This window comes from Erinaceus europaeus, chromosome 5, assembly GCF_950295315.1.
Source record: "Erinaceus europaeus chromosome 5, mEriEur2.1, whole genome shotgun sequence".
Classification (NCBI taxonomy): domain Eukaryota; kingdom Metazoa; phylum Chordata; class Mammalia; order Eulipotyphla; family Erinaceidae; genus Erinaceus; species Erinaceus europaeus.
In genome coordinates, this window is record NC_080166.1 from 121,747,108 (window position 1) to 121,768,155 (window position 21,048).

General features: G+C 39.1%; 1 protein-coding gene across 3 annotated transcripts in view; it reads left to right on the plus strand.

Moving 5' to 3' along the window:
• Positions 1-21,048, plus strand: part of LOC103118406 (phospholipid-transporting ATPase IB-like) — a 128,368-nt gene that overhangs the window by 22,430 nt on the left and 84,890 nt on the right. For all 3 annotated transcript variants that reach the window (XM_060191718.1, XM_060191719.1, XM_060191720.1), the window contains exons 7-11: positions 134-207; positions 5,603-5,672; positions 9,421-9,548; positions 11,509-11,620; positions 15,493-15,658. In XM_060191718.1, coding sequence (XP_060047701.1) covers positions 134-207; positions 5,603-5,672; positions 9,421-9,548; positions 11,509-11,620; positions 15,493-15,658 — 550 coding nt within the window. The remainder of the gene's footprint in view (positions 1-133; positions 208-5,602; positions 5,673-9,420; positions 9,549-11,508; positions 11,621-15,492; positions 15,659-21,048) is intronic.

A 21,048-nucleotide genomic window follows, 5' to 3' on the forward strand; every position in this document is an offset into this window, starting at 1 on the left:
TTTCTTCTCCTCTCTCAGGCACCGAGCCCCAGCGATAACCCTGGAGGCAAAAAAAAAATTATTTGTCACATTTTTTTTTCTGTATGTGTTTTAAAAAATTCATGTCTTTGCATTTTCTCTCCTGGTTTTAAAGGTAAAGGTGGGTGACATTGTGAAGAGCACAGATGAGCAGCTCATGCCTGCAGACATGGTTCTTATTTCTTCCAGGTTAGTCATGTGAATGCACAGTTAAGGCACTTTTATTATGAATTAGAAACTTTAAAAACATTGAAAAGCCTTTCCTTTTCTCACTTCTTTTACCACCTTTTAACTATATTATAGATCACTGAACCAGTAAAAATAGCTCCCTTGTATCGTGTGCTATTTTGCCATGTATGCGACCTTGCTTTGAGCCCAGCTTCCATTGCATTCAAGGAAGCTTCAGTGCTTTTGGTCTCTGTTACTCTTACCTCTGCCTCTGTTTCTACTAAGAGAAGACTAATGCTTGTGAACTGTTTCTGTAGAAGTGTAGTTGGTAAACATTTTAGCTTTGTGGAACATTCTGTCTCTGTTGCACCACCTGCACTTAATCCACTGCACTACCACCTGACTCCCATAGTGAAAGATTTTTATGTGATAGAAATGGCACAGTAGGTCAGTAATAGCCAGATGATGTTGTTAAATAGTGCTTGGAAACTGGTTATACACATGGCAAAAAAAAAAAAAAAAGAAAATGAAATTCATCTCTACACAAAAATCAGCTTCATAAAGAGTTAAGGATGGTGGTCCAGGAGGTGGTGCAGTGGATTAAAGTATTGAACTCTTTAAGTGTGAGGTCCCGAGTTCAGTTCCTGGCAGCAAATGTACCAGAGTGATGTCTGGTTCTGTCTCCCTCCTCCTATCTTTCAATAGTAAATAAATATAAAAAATAAGAGTTAAAGATTAAACTATTATGTTAGATAATTTTTATGATCTTCAGTTAGATGAGAATGATCGTTCAATTAACAAAATTTAGAAGACTATTATATAGTGACAAACACATGGTACAAAAAAATCATTCATTGCTGGTATTAATATAAATGGATACCAAGTTGGGTAAAATTTTGCCATTTGTAACTGAACAGTTGCATGTCCTTTATATAACAGTGATAACTCCTAGGTATATACCTATACAATGATGTCCCTGGAGTGTGTGGATGTGTTTTGAGAGAGATGGAAGGGAGAGCTTGAGAGAAATACATTTTTTAATTTTTTAACATTTATTTGTTTATTATTTATTCCGTTTTGTTGCCCTTGTTGTTTTATTGTTGTAGTTATTATTAATGTTGTTGTTGTTGGATAGGACAGAGAGAAATGGAGAGAGAAGGGGAAGACAGAGAGGGGGAGAGAAAGATAGATACCTGCAGACCTGCTTCACCACCTGTGAAGTGACTCCCCTGCAGGTGGGGAGCTGGGGGCTTGAACCGGGATCCTTAAGCCGGTCCTTGTACTTTGTGCCACCTGTGCTTAACCCGCTGCACTACTGCCCAACTCCCTAGAACTTGAATAGTAAACCCTTACAAAGAGTAAGGAGACAATGTGTAAGAATGTTCACAAAGTATCATTTTTTAAAAGATTTTATTTATTTGTTAATGAGAAAGATAGGAGAGAGAAAGAACCAGACATCACTCTGGTACATGTGCTGCTGGGGATCGAACTTAGAACCTTATGCTTGAGAGTCTAGTGCCTTAGCCACTGTGCCACCTCCTGGACCACTCATTTTTTTTCTTTATTGGGGAGATTAATGGTTTACAGTCAACAGTAAAATCCAGTAGTTTATACATGTGTAACATTTCTCAGTTTTCTTTTTTCTTTTCTTTTCTCTCTCTCTCTCTCTTTTTTAACCAGAGTACTGTTCAGCTCTGGTTTTTGGTGGTGCAGGGGATTGAACCTGGGACTTTGACATTTCTCAGTTTTCCACATAACAATTCAACCCCCTCTAGGTCCTGTTCTTCCATCATGCTCCAAGACCTGCACACTCCCCGCAACCCCAGTCTTTCACTTTGGTGCAATACACCAGACCCAGTCAAATTTCTGCCTTGTGTTTTCTTATCTTTCAACTTATTATTAGTGATTCAATAATGGTTGATGAGACTGTGGGATAAGAGGGGTATCATTCATACAGTTCCTACCACCAGAGTGATATATTCTATCCCCCCCATTGGAAGCTTCCCTATCCTTTTAAAAAAATGTTTTAAAAAAGTATTATTATTGGATAGAGACAGAGAAATCAAGAGGGGTGTGGGGAGATACAGTGGGAGAGACATCTGCAGAGCTACTTTACCACTTGTGAAACTTTCCCCCTGTAGGTGGGATAGGGCCTTGAACCAGGGTCCTTGCACATTTCAGCATGTGTGCTCGACCAGGTGTGCCACCACCTGGTCCCCATAAGCTTCCCTTTTCTTTATCTGTCTGGGAGTATGGACCAAAGACCTTTATAGGGTACAGAAGGTGGTATGTTTGGCTTCTGTAATTGCTTCTCTGCTGGACATGGGCATTGACAGGTCAATCAGTAACCCCAACTTGTCTCTGTATTTCCCTAGTGGGTTAGGGCTCTGGAGAGGTGGAATTCCAGGATACATTGGTGAGGTTGTCTGCCCAGGGAGGGCATAACTATATACATATTTTATAGGTATATAAAATCTTTTTGGACAAGTATGTTTGTTTCCTTAGTATATATCCCCAGGAGAGGAATTGCAGGGTCATAGGGTAGGTCCACTTCTAGCCTTAAAAGAGTTCTCCAGACTGCTCTCTACAGAGGTTGGACCAATTGACATTCCCACCATCAGTGCAGGAGGGTTCCTTTGTCCCTACAGCCTCTCCAGCATTTGCTGCTGCTACCTTTTCTGATGTATGACATTCTCACAGGAGTGAAGTGGTATCTCATTGTTGTCTCTGTATATATTTTATTTTATTAACTATTTTATCTGTGTCCTATAATTTTTGGAGCCTCAGCTATGAGGGTCTCTTTGAAAAAACACTATGCTACCTCCCCCACCCTAAACTTTGATATGTGTGGCTTCATTTACATCAAATTATTTTCCAATTTTCCCATTTTTTTCTTTTGGATTCATTGACTATTAGTGCTCTTTAATTTCCACATATTTGCAAATTTCCCAAATGCATTTCTCTTGCCAACTCCTGACTTAATTACCTTGTCATCAGATATTTTATTTGAGATCATTATCCATATTTAGAGAAGGTTGGTGTATTGCTTTACCTGTGGTTATTCCTAGACAACGCCCGTGTGGGCTTGTGATACACATATTGTTGCACAGTGTTCTGTAAATGTTCCTTAGTTTGTATACAGTGTTAAGTCTTCTATTTCTTTGCTGAATACCATGTCTTTCTAATAATTATAGAAAATGAGCTTTTGAAGTCTGCAGCTATTACTCTTAAATTGTCTATTCTATCACTTCTGTGAGTTTAGTTTTATGTGGTTTGGCCTGTTTTGTGCATGTGTTTATAGTTGTCATATCTTCATGATACATTTACCTACTTATCATATAGAATAAAAAAAAATCTAACAGCATTTTTGTGTTAAAGTCCAGTTTTTCTCACATGTAGGAACAACAGTTCCCTTTATTATATAATATGGCCCCTTGTGGCAGTCAGGCTCTTCCTCTTTACCAAGATATTTTATTTTTATTTTTTATTATTTATTTATTTTTTATAAATATTTATGTTATTTATTTATTCCCTTTTGTTGCCCTTGTTGTTTTATTGTTGTAGTTATTATTGTTGTTGTCATTGTTGGATAGGACAGAGAGAAATGGAGAGAGGAGGGGAAGACAGAGAGGAGGAGAGAAAGATAGACACCTGCAGACCTGCTTCACCGCCTGTGAAGCGACTCCCCTGCAGGTGGGGAACTGGGGTTTGAACCAGGATCCTTATGCCCATCCTTGTGCTTTGCGCCACCTGCGCTTAACCCGCTATGCTACAGCCCAACTCCCTATTTAATTTTTTTATTATCTTTATTTATTGGATAGAGGCAGCCAGAAATCGAGAGAGAAGGCAGAGATAGAGAGGGAGAAAGGCAGAGGGACACCTGCAGCACTGCTTCACCACTCGCAAAGCTTTCCACTTGCAGGTGGAGACCGAGAGCTTGAACCTGGGTCCTTGCGCATTGTGATGTGTGCTTAGCCAGGTGCCCCACCACCTGGCTCCTCAAGATTTATTTTTGATGCTGTTCATTACAAGTTTTTATTTTAAGCTTCTTGGTTAATCTAATATTTACTCCACCTGTTAAATGTTATGCAGGCCACAGTAGTATTAAAACACTCCTTGTGGGGCTGGGCGATAATGCAGCAGGTTAAGCACAAGTATTTCCAAGTGCAAAGACCAGTGGAAGGATCCCGGTTTGAGCCTGGCTCCCCACCTGCAAGGGGAGGTCACTTTGCAAGCAGTGAAGCAGGTCTGCAGGTGTCTGTCTCCCTCTCTCCCTCTCTGTGTTCCCCATCTCTCTTGATTTCTCTGTCCTATCCAACAACAGTAGCAGCAGCGACAACAACAATGGGGTGGGGGTGGAGTTGGCCTCCAGGAGCAGTGGATGCATAGTGCAGGCACTGAGCTCCAGAGATAACCCTGAAGGCAAAACAAAACAAAAACTTCCTATGAATGTTTTCAACAGATGCCTTTTCTGCCCCTCTATTCTAGAAGAGACCATTGTCATGGAGTAAATTCTGAGCCAAATCAAATAAAATGAGTTGTCAAGTGAGGGGTATTCCAGAGAATCATTTGGCCAGAACTGACTTTTGGGAATGGTTCTTTGAATGCACTTCAGCTCTGCTCTCTGTACTGGGAATGTGGGCTATCCAGTCCTTAAAGCTACCACAAAGCTAGAAAGGAGGAGATGAATGTGAAAATATTGCCAAACTCCCAGCTTTTTAAAACCTGGTTTGAGCTATTTTTATTGAATGAAGTCTTTCTTGGGCTGCTTTAAGCCTTTGGTAGTTTTAAGGTTTCTTGACAAATGTTGATGCTGATAATTTGCTTGCTAGCTTTCTTTCTTTACATATATAAGATAGGGTTTTGAAGGCCATACTGTGCCATATGAAGCCTTTTTATTTTATTTTAAATCTTTGGTTATATGGTCTTGGCTAACTAAATCAATACAGTTTGTATTACTTTAAAACTGATAACTCTGTGGATGTGATATAAAAAGAGATAGGTTTAAATTTAAGACTAACTGAGCTATAATGGACAGTTTTTGTAGCAATATCCCCAAATGACATTTTAATAAATGAGCACCTTGACATGGAGTAAAATCTGACAAGGCAAATGTTTGTTAGTTTGTTGCCTGATTTTTCCAGTTATTGAAGTTAGAGACAGAGGAGCTCCAGCTGTACCATTTGCCTCATCTGCTTTCCCCGGAGTTGTTCTGAAAGACTGTTCATTCCAAAAATCCTGAGATTTGCTTGTATCTCTTGGCAATGTAATTGTAGTTATCCTTCCAGTTTTGAAGAACAGTTCTTGATGCAGGCCACATGCCATTACATGTCATTACCATATGCTATTATATTATTACTGGGCAATTAATGTGTTGGAGAAGTATTAATTCATTATTATGTTTCATTTTCCTTAGTGAACCTCATGTTACATGTTATATTGCAACATCTAATCTAGATGGAGAAACAAATCTAAAAATACGACAGGTAAATCAAAAATTTAAAATACTAATTTTAGAGCAAAGCTCATTATACCAAGGTTTGTCAAATACTAGTTGATTTTTTTCCACACATACAGAAATTCTCTTACTATTATCGAATGGGTGTGGTTTATTCTCATTAGGTATTATATGTATAATGTAGGAATTAGTGAATGTCACTAGTTCAAGAAAAAAATATGCTCTCTAAAATTTACGTCATACAGGATAACAAACTTTAATACATATTGTTTTGAGATTATTTCTAGTTCTCCTTTCTTGGTTTGCTTTCATGACTAAACAGAGTAACTAAACTGAAAGACGGATGTAATTTGAGTTCTGAGTGATGTTATATGGCAGAACTTTCTTTTAAAACAAATAGTTGATTCTTGAACTCAGACTTTTTTCTTCTTATTCACTCTTTTGGAAATAGTCACAATTTGACTTAATTTGGTTGCTCTGAATGCATGTGCTCTAGTTGACAACCATGATTTCTTTTCCAGACCATTTTGAGGAAGTTAATGGTTTACAGGACAGTTGACCTTGGATCCAGCTTCACATTTCCCTGTGATAGGCATCTGCACATTATTCCCACCATGAACTTAAGTCCTTCTCCACTTATTTTTTCATTTGATCCCCAGTGCTCTCTCTACCCACTTCCATCTTCTCCCCTTTCTTTGCTGCAATACACCACACCCAGTCCCAAGTTTCACTCTGTTTTCCTCCTCCCCCCCCCTTTGTTTCTGGTATTCACATTTTTATGCCAGAACTTTTGATTTAATATTTTTTATTTATTACTAGACAGAGACAGGAATTGAGAGGGGAAGAGGAGATAAGAGAGGGAGAGAGACAGAGAGACACCTGCAGCACTACTTCATTATTCGTGACTCTTTTCCTTTGCAGGTGGGGACCAGGGCTTGAACCTGTGTCCTTGCACACTGTAATGTGTGAGCTTAACTAGGAGTACCACCACATAAAAAGCTTCCTATGCCAGAGCTTTTAAAACTAATACTTGAATTTCAGATTAACTGATTAATAAAGGAGATAGTTTTCTAGTAAACTTTTGTTGTCATCATGGCTTCATTCTGGGCTTTTTTTTTTTTTAAGATAGAAAAGAGACAAAGAGAGAAAGACACCACAGCACTGAAGCTTCTTCCTCCATTACATGGTGGGGGCTTGACTTGAACCATATAAAGAAGTATTGACACAAACCAAATAGCACAATCTCTTCCAGAAAATAGGGAATTCAACTATCTCATGACCCAGCAGTTGTTCTTGGGCATTTATCCCAGAGAAATGAAAATTTATTTATACAAAATTTTTTATGCATATGTTTATAGTGGTTTGAAGAATGATTTATTTTATGAGTGAGAGAGAGCAGAGCACACGTTTTTCATATGTGGTGCTTAGGGTTGAGTGCAGGGCTTTATACATGCAAGCAGTGTACTTAGACATCACAGCCACCTTCTCAGCCATGATGGTTCTTTTATCAGTAACAACTAGGTGTCTTCTCTCAGGTCAATGTTTAAACCAGCTGTGGTACATCAGTACTTACTGACTTAATCTAATCACGTGGCCAAAATAGTTCATGTTTTTTAAAAATTATCTTTATAAGTGTATAAGGATTTTTCATGGAGTAAATCTCTCACTAAAAGTTGGGTAATTTTTTTGATGTTTCTTTTACCACCATCTTTATCACCACGATCATTTACTTTCCCCCTTCTCGTTTCAATGCATAGGAAATACAGTGTAGTTGAAAATAAGTTTGGTGATAGTACCTTGTTTCTCCCTCTTCCTGGTGCACACAGAACTGCTCATCACATTTTATGGTTAAGTATGATATGGCTGCTTTTGGTCCTGGTAGGTTTAAATCTTGTTAAAATAAAAAAAAGTCTTCAATGCACATTTTTACTATTTTCCTCAGTTGTTAATGCATTTTCTTTAATTTGTTAACATATCACTCTTGATCATGTATTTTTCATCTTACTGGTAATACACATTTTCTTATGGTAAATATTTGTTCATGTTGCTTTATTAATTTTTTTGTAGTATACACACATATTTTATTACTATACAGGATTTCTTTTTTATTTATTAGGGGGAAGAGAGAAACCTAGAGTACCATTCTGGTACAGTTGATGCTGGGGATCAAACCTAGGTCCTCATATTGAGAGTCCAATCCTTTATCCACTGTGCCACCTCTCAGGCTGCTATTACTGTCTTCATTCTAACTCTTTGCATATTAGATATTTTGCAAATGTCTTCTAGATGGCTAACTTCTCTTATGTTTTCTTTAAGGTGTCTTTTGATGACTAGAAGCTAACCCCAAATTTTTCAGTATAGATTTCTAAGTGTAAATGACTCATATTTGTATTAAATGTTCAGGGTCCAGGTGATGGTGTACCTGGTTGAATGCACACACTACAGTGTGCAAGGACCCAGGTTCAAGTCCTTGGTCCCCACCTACAGGGGGAAAGCTTTACGAGTGTTAAAAATGCTGTAAGTGGGGCCTGGTGGTGGTGCACCTGGTTGAGCAACATGTTACAGTGCAAAAGGACCAGGGTTCGAGCCCCTGGCTCCACCTGCAGGGGGAAAGCTTTGCGAGTGGTGAAGCAGGGTGGCAGGTGTCTCTCTGTCTCCTCCTTCCCTCTCAATTTATGCCTGTTTCTAGCCAGTAAATAAAGATAATTAAAAAAATTATTTAAAAAAATGCTGTAAGTATCTCTCTGTCTCTCTCCCTATCTACCCTTTCCCTCTCAATTTCTTTCTGTCTCTACCCAATAATAAATAAATAAATAAAAATTTAAAAACTACAGCTGTATTAAATGTTCATGTTTGTTTGCTACTTGGGAAAATATAGCATTATATTCAATAGATTTAAAGGTCTTTTGTCTCAATACTTACAATCCCACCAATTCCCTGTGTCTTGTACTTCTGGTAAAAAGACTGTACAACTTGATTCTTGTCCACATGAAAAATATTTGCCTTTTCTTTCTGGAAGATTGAGGTCTTACTTGAATGAGGAATTTGTTAATAGAACACTTTTATTCGGGGAATGTTCACTCACAAAACTCCGCACATGTGTACTGCTTCTTATGTCCCCACGAAAGGTGTGTCAGCATGCCACGCCTTTCATCAACTTGTCCTTTTCCTCTACCACACACCACTGGGTCTCTCATCCTTTTCAGTCCCCTGGCTTCCCTTTTTTAAAGAATCTGCTACAATAGGTGATAGCACTATGCCAGTGGTTCTCAAACTGTGGTCCCTGGACCAGCAGCATCACCATACCCTTGAAGGCAGTTAGAAATGCATCATATGGTTCCTCTACCCAGACTTACTACTGGGGGTACATCCCAGAAGTCTGTATTTTAACTAAACTCTGGTGAATATGCTCCATAAAGAGTTTGGAATCCACTATTCTAGATCCCAAACTGTGCTCTAGAATTCAGCACCATCAGCCAGAGACATAACTGCGTCAAACATTATAGGATGTGGGTTATAGGATGGTAATATTTTCTAATAGATTTGGTAAAAGCTTAACTTTCTCACAGCTTTTGACCTTGTTCAAATTATTGGCAAAATTCAGATGACAATGTTCTTTTAATACAGTTTATGTTAAAATTTTATCTATATTATGTAATATCTAGTAAACACATTTTTAGACAGTGAAACTTTCACAGTCTTGTTAGCTATAAGAGACATTGAACTTTGCCATTTCAATTTTTTCTTAAACTTTTCTCCTTGACTTTATTTTTTAGGCTTTGCTAGAAACAGCTAAAATGCAAACAGAAAAAGAATTGTCAGAACTATCTGGAAAAATAGAATGTGAAGGACCAAATTGCCATTTTAATAGCTTCATTGGAACCTTGCACCTCAATGATGAAAGGTATCTTTTCCTTCTCATGTATTTTCTTTTTTTTTTATAAAACAGAATGTGGCAGTTTAGTCTCTCAATATTTTAAAACATTATATTTTAAATTGTTATTATTGTTAAGGGATTAATTATTATTATTGTTAAGGGATTAATGGTTTCCTGTATTATTTTTAACACATAAGCATACCCTCATCCTCCCTTGATTGGTGTCTAGAAGACACAACGGGATATTAATTTCCCTTCATCCTGTTCCTTTCCCTCCTTTGCCAAAGTCCTTTGCTTTGATGCAGTATGCTACACCTAGTCCAAATTTCACCTTATATTTCCGTTATTCTTTATTTTTTAGTTCCACCTGTAAGTGAGATCATTTGGTATTGGTCTTTGTCTTTCTCTTTCTGACTTGTCTCACTCAACATGATGCCTTCAATTTCTGGCCACAACATGGTAAAGGAGATGACCTCATCATTTTTAACAGCTGCATAATGTACTATTATGTATGTGTACCACAATTTCCATAGCCATTCATTTAAAAAATACTTTATTTGAAGGGGAAACTATGCATAAATGTAGACAGATAGTTGTAGAGATGATGGTTGGCTCATATCCACAACTTTAGGGGAACTGTGGTAGATTGCAGTGGGGAGACTGAAGATTCAGAACTCTAGTAAGTTCTGGTGGTGGGAATGGTGTGGATTTAAACCCCTGTTGATGTGTAATTCTGTAATATAAAAATAATAAATAAATACTTGATTTAAAAATACCTCACACATCATTTTAATTGTTAAACAAAATAATTTTTAAATAGATGGGAAGAATTTTCTCAGTCAGCATATCTATATGTGAGATCATCAGGTCCAAGTTTTCCTTAAGGTAGTATATAGCACTTTCATCCAGTACATAGCACTTTTATCCTTCTGAATTTTATCCAGGGGATAAATCAGCAGGAAGAACAAGATTTGAAAGTCACTAAAGAAGATGTACCACTTGGAATTTGGCTGGATAAAAAAAGGATTTTTAACTTTTGTACCATTTCTACTTACGTTCCATTTAAGACTTCCATGACTCACATTGTGAGTCAGTTTGGTCCTCAGTACAAATAAATGTAGACTTAACTTGTCTCCTGTGCTCTGAATAACCCCATATAATGCCATCCAGCCATTATCAAACTAATGCACAGGTCTTTCTTTGTCCTCTTATCTTCCCTGTCAATGTGTTTTATAGTTCTCCTAGCTATAAAGTGTTTTTTAATTTCATCATTGTTAAATTAATTTTGATGCCGGGACTTCACAATGGGGCTTCTTGCCTGTGGATCTCCACTATTCACAATGGACTCTTCTTCCCCTTCCTTTTTTCTAGATAGAGTATGAGAGAGGGGAGAGGAAGGGTTGGAGAGGGAGATGTATAAAAAAGAGGAGAGACATGATTCTACCACTTGTAAAACTTTTTCTATGCAGGTGCTCCCATGTGTTAGCCACGGGCTCAAACATGGGCCCAAGGGCATAATAAAGTGTGAACTTTACTGGGTGATCTATCTTCTTACTCCTTTTCAAATGTCTACTTAACAGGTCTGGGCAGTGGCCCATTTGGTTAAATGAGCATGTTACCATGCGTAAGGATCTGGGTTCAAGCCCCCGCACCCCACCTGCCGGGGGAAAGCATCATGAGCAGTGAAACAGTGCGGCAGGCAGCTCTGTCTCCTCCTCTCCCTCTCAGTGTCTCTCTGTTCTATCAAATGCAATAAAGCTAATTGTTTTTCTAGTCCAGGTAGCTTTGGAATAGTGAGAAATGGATGATAAACAATCTGTTTTCTAATTTTCTGTTAGGAATAGATGATTTCTTTTTACAAACTTTGTTTTTACTGCTATTTGTCCACAAACTCAGAAAAAGGAAATAAGGTAAAAGTCTGAGCTTGTTTTACATTATGGAAAAAAAACTTAGTATGTATATTATGCATGTTATTTTTACTTTCTAGTATGATTCCAATTGGACCTGACCAGATCTTGCTAAGAGGTACACAGCTGAAAAATACTCAGTGGATCATTGGCATAGTTATTTATACTGGATCAGAAACCAAAATCATGCAGGTAAAATAATCTGTGATGAATAACTGTATGCTTCTAGATTTTTCTTTCCACTTAGGAGGGCATTTAGTATAAAACTGAGTCTGGAAAGATTCATTTGTGTGTGTATGTGTGTGTTTGGAGCCTTGGGCAAATATGATTTTATGGTCCTGTCTATTCAGATAGGGAGAGGTAGAGAGAGAAACACACATCACAGTGGCTTTTGCTCAAACCTGGACCTGGGCCGTGTGTGTGGCTAGACACAACTCTACCTTATGAGTTATCTCTCATTCTCTTATTTCTGTCTATTAACTTGTTTGAAAGGAGGTCCATGCTTCATTTTAGCTTATACCTGGTTCATATGTGTATATATATATATATATATATACATATATATATGTGTGTGTGTGTGTATGTGTATGTATATATTTATTATATTATTTATATATATATTATAAAAGTTTTGTGCTAATTAACAAGTACTATTTCTCTCAGTTCTTTTGGGAACCTTCAGGACATTTTGTTTTAGACTGGGAATTTTAGCATCTATTTTATTCATTTCATGAAATATAAAAGAGAGTGAGGCCAGAGAAGCACTCTAGCATATGCAGTGTTGGAAATTAAACTCAGTGTCTCTTTCTTGCAAGCCCAGAAGTCTACCATAAGGCATTTCTTGAATGTTTATCATGAGAAGACATTTGGTAGTAAATACGCCTATTTTTCTGTTTTAAAAGACACATTGGTCTTTGACTGTCCCTTTTTCAAATATCTGTTTTTGCACCCAGTTAATACCAGACTCCGCTAAGACCTTGGGAACAAGACCTATTTCCTACTCTCATGTAATTTAGAGTCTATGAAGGAAGACAGTCAAGGCAGCAGTGCACTAGAACTCAGTGAGGAGGCTGAGTGTGCATGAGCACCTCATCCAACCCACACTGAGTCTGCTGTGGAGAGTAGCAAGTACACTGAGACGCAAAGGTTGATGAGATTAGGTGGAAATATGAAGAGTCAGGAGGCAGGACAGGACAGGGGCAGGTAAGAAAGTCCTAAAACTAACAGATAGCATGTGTCCCTGGAGTCAGCTCAGTGTGACTGCTCTTCTGTGGGCAGGGCAATAAGAGTCCATTGACAGGTGAGAAACAAGTCAGAAAAAATAGGATGTGTGTGATGGAGGAATTGAGTACATTTTCTTGCAGAGCTATGACCTGTTCAGCAACATACAGTTTTGTGTTTACTTCCTCACTTTTGGTCTCCCTTTCCTTTTTCTCTTAATCCACTTGATTTGGCATGCATCCCATGACAATACATACCTTTGTGCTTCTCAGACTCTGCTTCTAAGGAACCCAAGCTGTTGACACAAACTTACTCACAAATTAGTTATTTGGAAAAGGGAACCCAGGTCAAAAAACAACCCACATGACTGACCTATGATTCAGTTGTAAAATGTGCAACTCTCAGACCCCACAGAGTTTTGTCTTCAAATGATAATGCTGTGTTAGTTAATTGTAGACACAAAATTTCTTCTGGGAGTTGGGGTTAAGTGCACGTGGCACAAGGCGCAAGGACCGGCATAAGGATCCTGGTTCGAGCCACTGGCTCCTCACCTGCAGGGAAGTCGCTTCACAGGCGGTGAAGCAGGTCTGCAAGTGCCTCCTCTTTCTCTCCCCCTCTCTGTCTTCCCCTCCTCTCTCCATTTCTCTCTGTCCTATCCAACAACAATGACAAGAATAATAACTACAATAATAAAACAACAAGGGCAACAAAAAAGAATAAATAAATAAGTAAATATTCAAAAATTTTTCTTCTAAGATTTAAATATCTACTGTACATTGAGGAAAATGTGTTTTATCATCTTGCCAATGTGGTTCGCCTGGGCAGCTGTGTGAGATAAAGTGCCTCCTGTTGTAGCTTATTTTGTGGAGCTAAATCATAGCAGAGGTTGTAGGGCATGCTGATTATGTCATTACACAATAACCAAAATCTCAAGCGGGGGGGCTGGATGGGTTCATGACCTCAGGAAATTAACAACTAGGAAATGTAAAGATTTCTTTACCAAAAGGTTTTAATGCCAACACACTTAGTTGGAAGCTGTTCTATACTGTATAGTATTTGGAGCCATTGTACTCACAATGCTAATGACATAGCTCACTTGGCTAGTGTGCTTGCTTTGCCATGCATGCAACCTGGGTTTGAGCTTAGCCCCCACCACACTAGACGATGATCTGGTGCCGTGCTACATGGTATCTCCCCATCTCTGTTCTCTCACTTTCCTTTTTAAGTCAGAATGGTGAAGCCCCAGAAATGGCCAAAAAAAAAAAAATAGTTAACTACAGAAAGGAAGTGCCTTGATTGCTTTAGAGGTATGTATTTGTAGAATAACTGTGAAGTTCTTTTGTCATTGCTTAATATAGCTAAATGTAGGACTTCTTTTTTTTTTTACCTTATATATTTCTACTCTTTGAAAAAAATGAATTAACTTGGATTTCCAGCTACTATTTTCATATCTATAAACTTTGAGCATTTATACACCTACATTGTAATTATTATATATTTTTAAATGTTTACTTATTGGATAGAGACAGAGAAATAGAGAGGGAAGGGGGAGATAGAGAGACACCTACAGTACTGTTAACTGCTCATGAAACTTTCTCTCTGTAGCTGGGGATGAGGGGCTAGAACCTGGTCTTAACGCACTATAATGTGCATTCAACTGGGTGTGCCACTGCCCAGCCCCTGTTGTTATATTTTTATATTTTTTATTGCTGCCAGGGTTATCACTGGGGCTCAGTCCTACACTATGGATCCACTACTCCCAGCAGATTTTTTTTTACTTAAAAGTTTTAAAAAATAATTTACTTTTATTTGATAAGACAGATAAATTGAGAGGGAAGGAGGCGATAGGAAGAGAGAGACACCTGCAGCACTGCTTCACTGCTTGTGAAGGTCCCCCCCCCCACCAGCACAGCAGGTTAGAGGAGTAAGTCTCAGTTCCTTGTGCGTGGTAATGTATACTCAGCCAATTGTGCTACCACTTGGCCCCCTACATTGTAGTTAAAATAAGAAAATGACAAGTGTAATCTAATAGTGTGATTAAAAAGTTAGATATATATATTTTCCAGTTTCCAAATGTATTTAAAATTTTTTTTTTGCTTATTATCCTTATTTATTTATTGGATAGAGATAGCCAGACATGGATAGGGAAGGTGGTGATAGGGAGAGAGACAGACACCTGCAGCCCTGCTTTACCACTTTCAAAGGTGGGGACCAGGGGCTTGAACCTGGGTCCTTGTGCATTGTAACATGTGCACACAACCAGGTGCACCACTGCCCACCCCCCAAGTAGATCTCTACACACCATTGTGTGGAAATGTGTGGACAAGTTTGAATGTTAACAGAAGGTCATTACTTAAAATTCTCTCTATATTCCTAAGCCTGGAACTTGGATCTGCCAAAAGTGTACGTGTTTTACAGCAATTGGTATGTTGATCCACAAGATATAAGATTAGTGTGACTATTTTCTCTACAGACTCAGGTGATAGTTATTTTTCTATGGTTTAAAACAGGAAATAAATCAGTAACTAGAAATAATCAAGGAAATAAGTCAGTGAGGCCTATTTTTGTTTGCTTACACAACAACTCTCAGACTGCCAGGCTTCTAGCACTTGGTCTTTCAGAAGCCCGGTACTCTGATAGATCTACTGTGAATGATGCTGTGAATGCTAAAGTGAGAAGATGTGCTCATTCAGCAGTGCAGTACACTTCTAGATCCCTCCGTCATTTGCCAAAGAATGTGTTCTATTTTTTAATGGTTGGAATTGTTGGCATTCTCTTACCACAGTCCCTCTGTCTTATTTATTTGTTCTTTTTTTGCTATGTATGAACACACCATTGATCAGAACTTGGTCACATCACCTCTCAAGAGATCAGAAGTTGATAAAGTGACCAACGTGCAGATTCTGTTGTTGTTTCTGATGCTCTTGGTCATGTCCTTGGTAAGCTGTCTGGGAGCCTTGGTCTGGAATGACAAGTATGGAGAAAACATTTGGTACTTGAAAAATAAGGGTAAGTATCCTAGAGTCAGGCATAAGAAACTCATTTTTGGAACATTTAATAGTTTAAAAAGAAAAAAAATGTGTGCATGTTTTTTTGGGACTTCCAGAAGTGTGGCTATGGAGTAGCAGCAGCTGCATCTCACTCTCCCCAGTCAACTAGGAAAAGCTATGAGAATCACCTGAAAACTCCCAAGAATAAAAGTTCAAGCCCAGATGGCTTTACTAACAAATTCTGTAAGACTTTCAAAGAAAAGGGGGTGGAGGTTCGGGCAGTAATGCACTGGGTTTGAGCACACAAAGCTCAAGGAATCCCTATCAAAATTCCAATGGCATTTTTCAAATAAATTGAACAGCTTGTCTAAAAAATTGTCTAGAGCCACAAAAGCTCATGAATTGACAAAGCACTACTTAGGTTTTTTTGCTTTTTTTTTTGATAGTCAGAAATCAAGAGGGAAGGGGGAGATAGAGGGGAAGAGACAGACATCTGCAGCACTGCTTTACCACTCACAAAGCTTCCCCCCCCAGAGGTGGGGAACTGGGGGCTCAAACCTGAGTCCTTGTGCATTGTAACATGTGCTCTAAACCAAGTGTGCCACCACCTGGCTTCTCTAAACAGTTTTTTTTTTAATATTTATTTATTCCCTTTTGTTGCCCTTGTTTTATTGTTGTAGTTATTCTTGTTGTCACTGTTGTTGGATAAGACAGAGAGATATGGAGAGAGAAGGGGAAGACAGGGGGAGAGAAAGGTAGACACCTACAGACCTGCTTCACCACTTGTGAAGGGACTCCCCTGCAGGTGGGATCTTTACATCAGTCCTTGCATTTTGCGCCATGTGCGCTTAACCCGCTGCACTACTGCCCGACTCTTCTGAATACTTTTCTAAGGAAGAGAGATACACATGGCCTACAGACACATGAAGAAATGCTCCACTTCACTTATCATTAGAGAAATGAAAAGTGAAACTACACAGATTCCATTTCACATCTGATAGAATGGCCTACATGAGCAAACCAGGAAATGACAGGTGTTGGGGAGGTTGTAGAGAAAAGGGAATTCTGCTACACTGCTGATAGGAATGAAAACTGGTACAGCCCCTTTGGAAGACTGTATGGAGAGTCCTAAAAATAAAAATGGAAAGTACCCTGCGATCCAGCAATACTACTCTTAGGCATTTATCCAGTGGATACTCAAACAGTAACTAGAAGAGAAATATGCAGCCCCATGTCCATAGATGCATTATTGACAATAACCAAAGAGTGGAAGCAGCCTAAATGCCCATTAGCAGATGATTGGCTAAAGAAGTTATGGGATATATATTCCATGAGCTGTTATTTTGCAATGGAAAATGATACATTGTGGTTTGCAAGATCGTGCAGTAGATAAGGCATTGGACTCTCAAGTATGAGGCCCTAGTTCAAGCCAGGGGCTTGAACTGGGATCCTTGAGCTTCGCACCATGTGTGCTTAACCCGCTGCACTATCACCCAGCCCCTTATTATTTTTTTTATTTTACAAAATTATATGCCAATGGGTTTAAATCCACACCATTCCCACCACCAGAGTTCTGAATCTTCAGTCTCCCCAGTGTAAGCCACAACAGTTCCCCTAAGGTTGCGGACATGGACCAACAATCATCTCTACAACTGTATACATTTGTACATAATTGCCCCCTTTTCCTTCCTGACCCAATCCTTTCTTCCCCTCAGAAGCCACTCATGACAACATTACTACCTCCATATGTGCCTCTCCTTTTCCTTCTCCCTCTGAGTGCTGATGGAGCTGGAGTTCAGAGCCCTCTTATCTTCCTCCTACCCCTTTTCCACTGGGAGTATAGATGAAAGTTGTTTTTGGGGTGCAGAAGGTAGGAGTTCTGGCTTCTGTAATTTCTTTTTCTGCTGGACATGGGCATTGGCAGGTCATCCATATCCCCAGCCTGTTTCTATCTTTCCCTCGTGGGGTAGGGCTCTGGAGAGGTGAGGTTCCAGGACATATTGGTGAGGTTGTCTGCCTAGAGAAGTGAGAATGGAATCATGGTAGCATCTGTAACTTGGTGGCTGAGAGGTGGAAGATATAAAGCAGGACAAAATGATTAGTGAATAAGAACCAAAAAATAGGAATAGAGCAGATGAAATTAGTGATCTTAGGGTTGAAAGCTAGGAAGTCCATTTTAGGCATGTTCCTGGGGGCACACAACTGATAGTTTTGCTTGAGTTTTATAGCTAGCCTGAAGTTGGATAACAATGTTGTCTGAGTACAGAAAAGGGCTAGAAAGTTGGATTAGAGCCGGGAGTATCTTTCTTGAAAAAAAATTCTGTGGATAAAATTAACTGTTTACGGGAGTCAGGCAGTAGCGCAGCAGGTTAAGCGCACCTGGCGCCAAGCGCAAGGACCGGCAGAAGGATCCCAGTTTGAGCCCCTGGCTCCCTACCTGCAGGGGAGTAGCTTCAAAAATGGTGAAGCAGGTCTGCGGTTGTCTATCTTTCTCTCCCCCTCTGTCTTCCCCTCCTCTCTCCATTTCTCTCTGTCCTATCCAACAACGACATAAATAACAACAATAACAACTACAACAATAAAACAAGGGCAACAAAAGGGAATAAATAAATATTTTTTAAAAATTAACTATTTACCTCTATCTACCTGACCCAGTGTGTGTGTGTCTGACCCAGGGTGCTGTGTGTGTGTTTTGTGTGTGTGTATTACCAAAGCCCTGTGTAACCTCTTAAGTCCCTATTGGTCTGAGCTTGAACAGCTGGGAACATTGCAGGCTGTACTTATTTCAGGGCTAGTCATGCTCGAGAGGCAGGGTAGGATACCTCCCAGCTTTCATTCAGAGATGGGCTATCCCTACCATTGTTGCTTTATGCTGAGGGCAAGGTCCTGGGAGTGCTCACAAGATGCTGTTCCTGATGACAGTGATCAGTGGTGGTTGAGAGTGGGATCACTTAGAGGTCTAGGCCCATCATATTTGTGTGGAAATCGAAGGATTCCCTAACTAGGGCCCCAGATGATGAGGTGGTGTGATATTGACCAAAAGGGCCATTATTAACTGAGCCAGTCTCTTGCCATTATCTAGCTTTTGTAGTCCTCTCTCTATCTGATGACCTTAGGTTTTCTCCCAGTTGTTTAAGCATTGAGTATCATCTGTTTAACCCAACCAGAATTGGGTTTTTGGGATCTGTCTTCTTTGGGCCTTCCTGCTAGGCTGCCCATCTAATTTGGTCCAAGTACATTCAACTAGAGAATTCATGATGCCTTCTTTAGGCACTTCAACTACTGTGCACTTTAACTTTGAGTTATATAGTTGCCCCATACTTATGGATACATGTTGTGCACCTACCTGTACCAGTCAGTACCCTAAACCCTAGCCTAATCAGCTATCTGTTACTTAGTTACACGATGTGCCATCTAACATGGATGAAGATAATCCCATGTGTTAGGAAAGATGTAACCAGATTTGAAGAATTGCAGGGTTGACTTTTCAGGCTCAGTATCTCTGGTTACAGTCCACAGTAGGAATTCAGAAGCAGCATAATGTAGGGTGGCAATACCAGTATCAATTTTGGTTGGAGTAGATAGAGGTGGTATGACGGTAAGGAATCATAGAGAAGAAATATCAAGAAGTATGGGCACAGTCCTAGAGGTACCAGGACTAGGAGAAATGAAGGTCTTAAAGAGACTGCAAAGAGTTTCTTGTCTTGGAAAGACCTTAGAATATCAACATTATTGGGAGTCGGGCAGTAGCGTGTTAGTTGGTGGTCTACTTTCATTTTTCTGCATGTGGCTGTCCAGTTGTGCCAACACCATTTGTTAATGTGACCTTCTTTTCACCAATGGAAAGATTTGATCCTTTTGTCATATATGAGGTGACTGTACATGTGGGTTGAGTTCTAGACTGTCCTATTCCATTGGTCCAGATGACAATTTTTCTTCCAGTACCACACTGATTTAACTACTACTCTGCTTTGTAGTATAACCTGAAGTCGGGTATCATGATATCTCCATTTTTCTTTTTCCATAGGAGTGCTTTTTGCTATTGTAATTTTTTTCAAGTTCCATACAAATTTTTTATAAGTTGTTCAATTTCCTTGAAATATGCCATTGGGATTTTCATAGGGATTGCACTGAATCTGTAGATTGCTTTTGGAAAAATTGCCATTTTAGTGGTATTTATTCTTCTAATCCAGGAACAGGGAATGTTCTTCCATCTCTTTGTGTCATCCTCTATTTCTTCTAATAGTGTCTTATAGTTTTCTTTGAAAAGGTCCTTTGTGTACTTTGTTAGATTTATTTGATCTTAGGTATTTAGTCTTTCTGGATTCGTTGTAAATGGGATTGCTTCCCTCAGTTTAGTTTCTTCTGACCACCGTTTGCATAGAGAAATGCCACAGACTTGTGGGTATTGATGTTTTGCCTGCTACTTTACTGAATTTGTTGATGATTTCCAGTAGTTTCTTGGCAGTATTTCCGAGGTCCTCTAGGTATACCAACATATCATCTGCAAGTAATGAGAATTTATCTTTATCCTTTCTGATATCCTTTGATATCTCTTTCTTGTCTGATTGTGATGGCAAGGACTTCTATGACTATGTTTAATGGAAGTGGTGAGAGTGGGCATCCTTGTCTAGTTCCTGATTTTAGGGGGAAAGCTTTCAATTTTTCCCCATTGACTATGATGTTAGCCATGGGTTTATCATATACCACCCTTATTATATTAAGGAATTTCCCTTCCACTCCCAATTTCTCAAGGACTTTAATCATAAATGTGTGTTGAATCTTGTTGAATGCTTTTTCTTCACTGATTGATAAAACCATGTGATTTTTATCTTTCTTTTTGTTGATATAGTGGATTACATTGATTGATTTGTATATGTTGAACCATCCCTGTTTCCCAGGGATGAATTTCACTTGATCTTGATGGATTATTCTCTTAATAAGGCATTGAATTCAATTAGCCAAGACTTTGTTGAGGATCTTTGCATCAGTGTTCATCAGGGATGTAGGTCTATAGTTTTCTTTTTTGTAGGGGGAGGGGGGTTCTTTCCTGCTTTGGGGATCGGGGTGATGTTAGCCTCCTAGAATGTGTTTGGGAGTGTTCCCTCTTCTATTTTCTGGAAGAGTTTTAGGAAATTAGATTGAATTTTTAAAAGTTTATATTTATTGGATAGAGACAGGCTTTGAGAAGGAAGGGGAGATAGAAGAGAGAGACAAAGACACCTGCAGCCCTGCTTCACCATGCAGGTGGAAACCAGGAGCTCAAACTCAGGTCCTTGCACATTAAACATGTTCAGTCAATAAGATGTGCCACCACCTGGCCCCAACTGAATTCTTATTAACCTCAAGCACACCTATCTGCTTTAAAATGAATGGATCACTAGATTTCACAACATATCACATCCATCA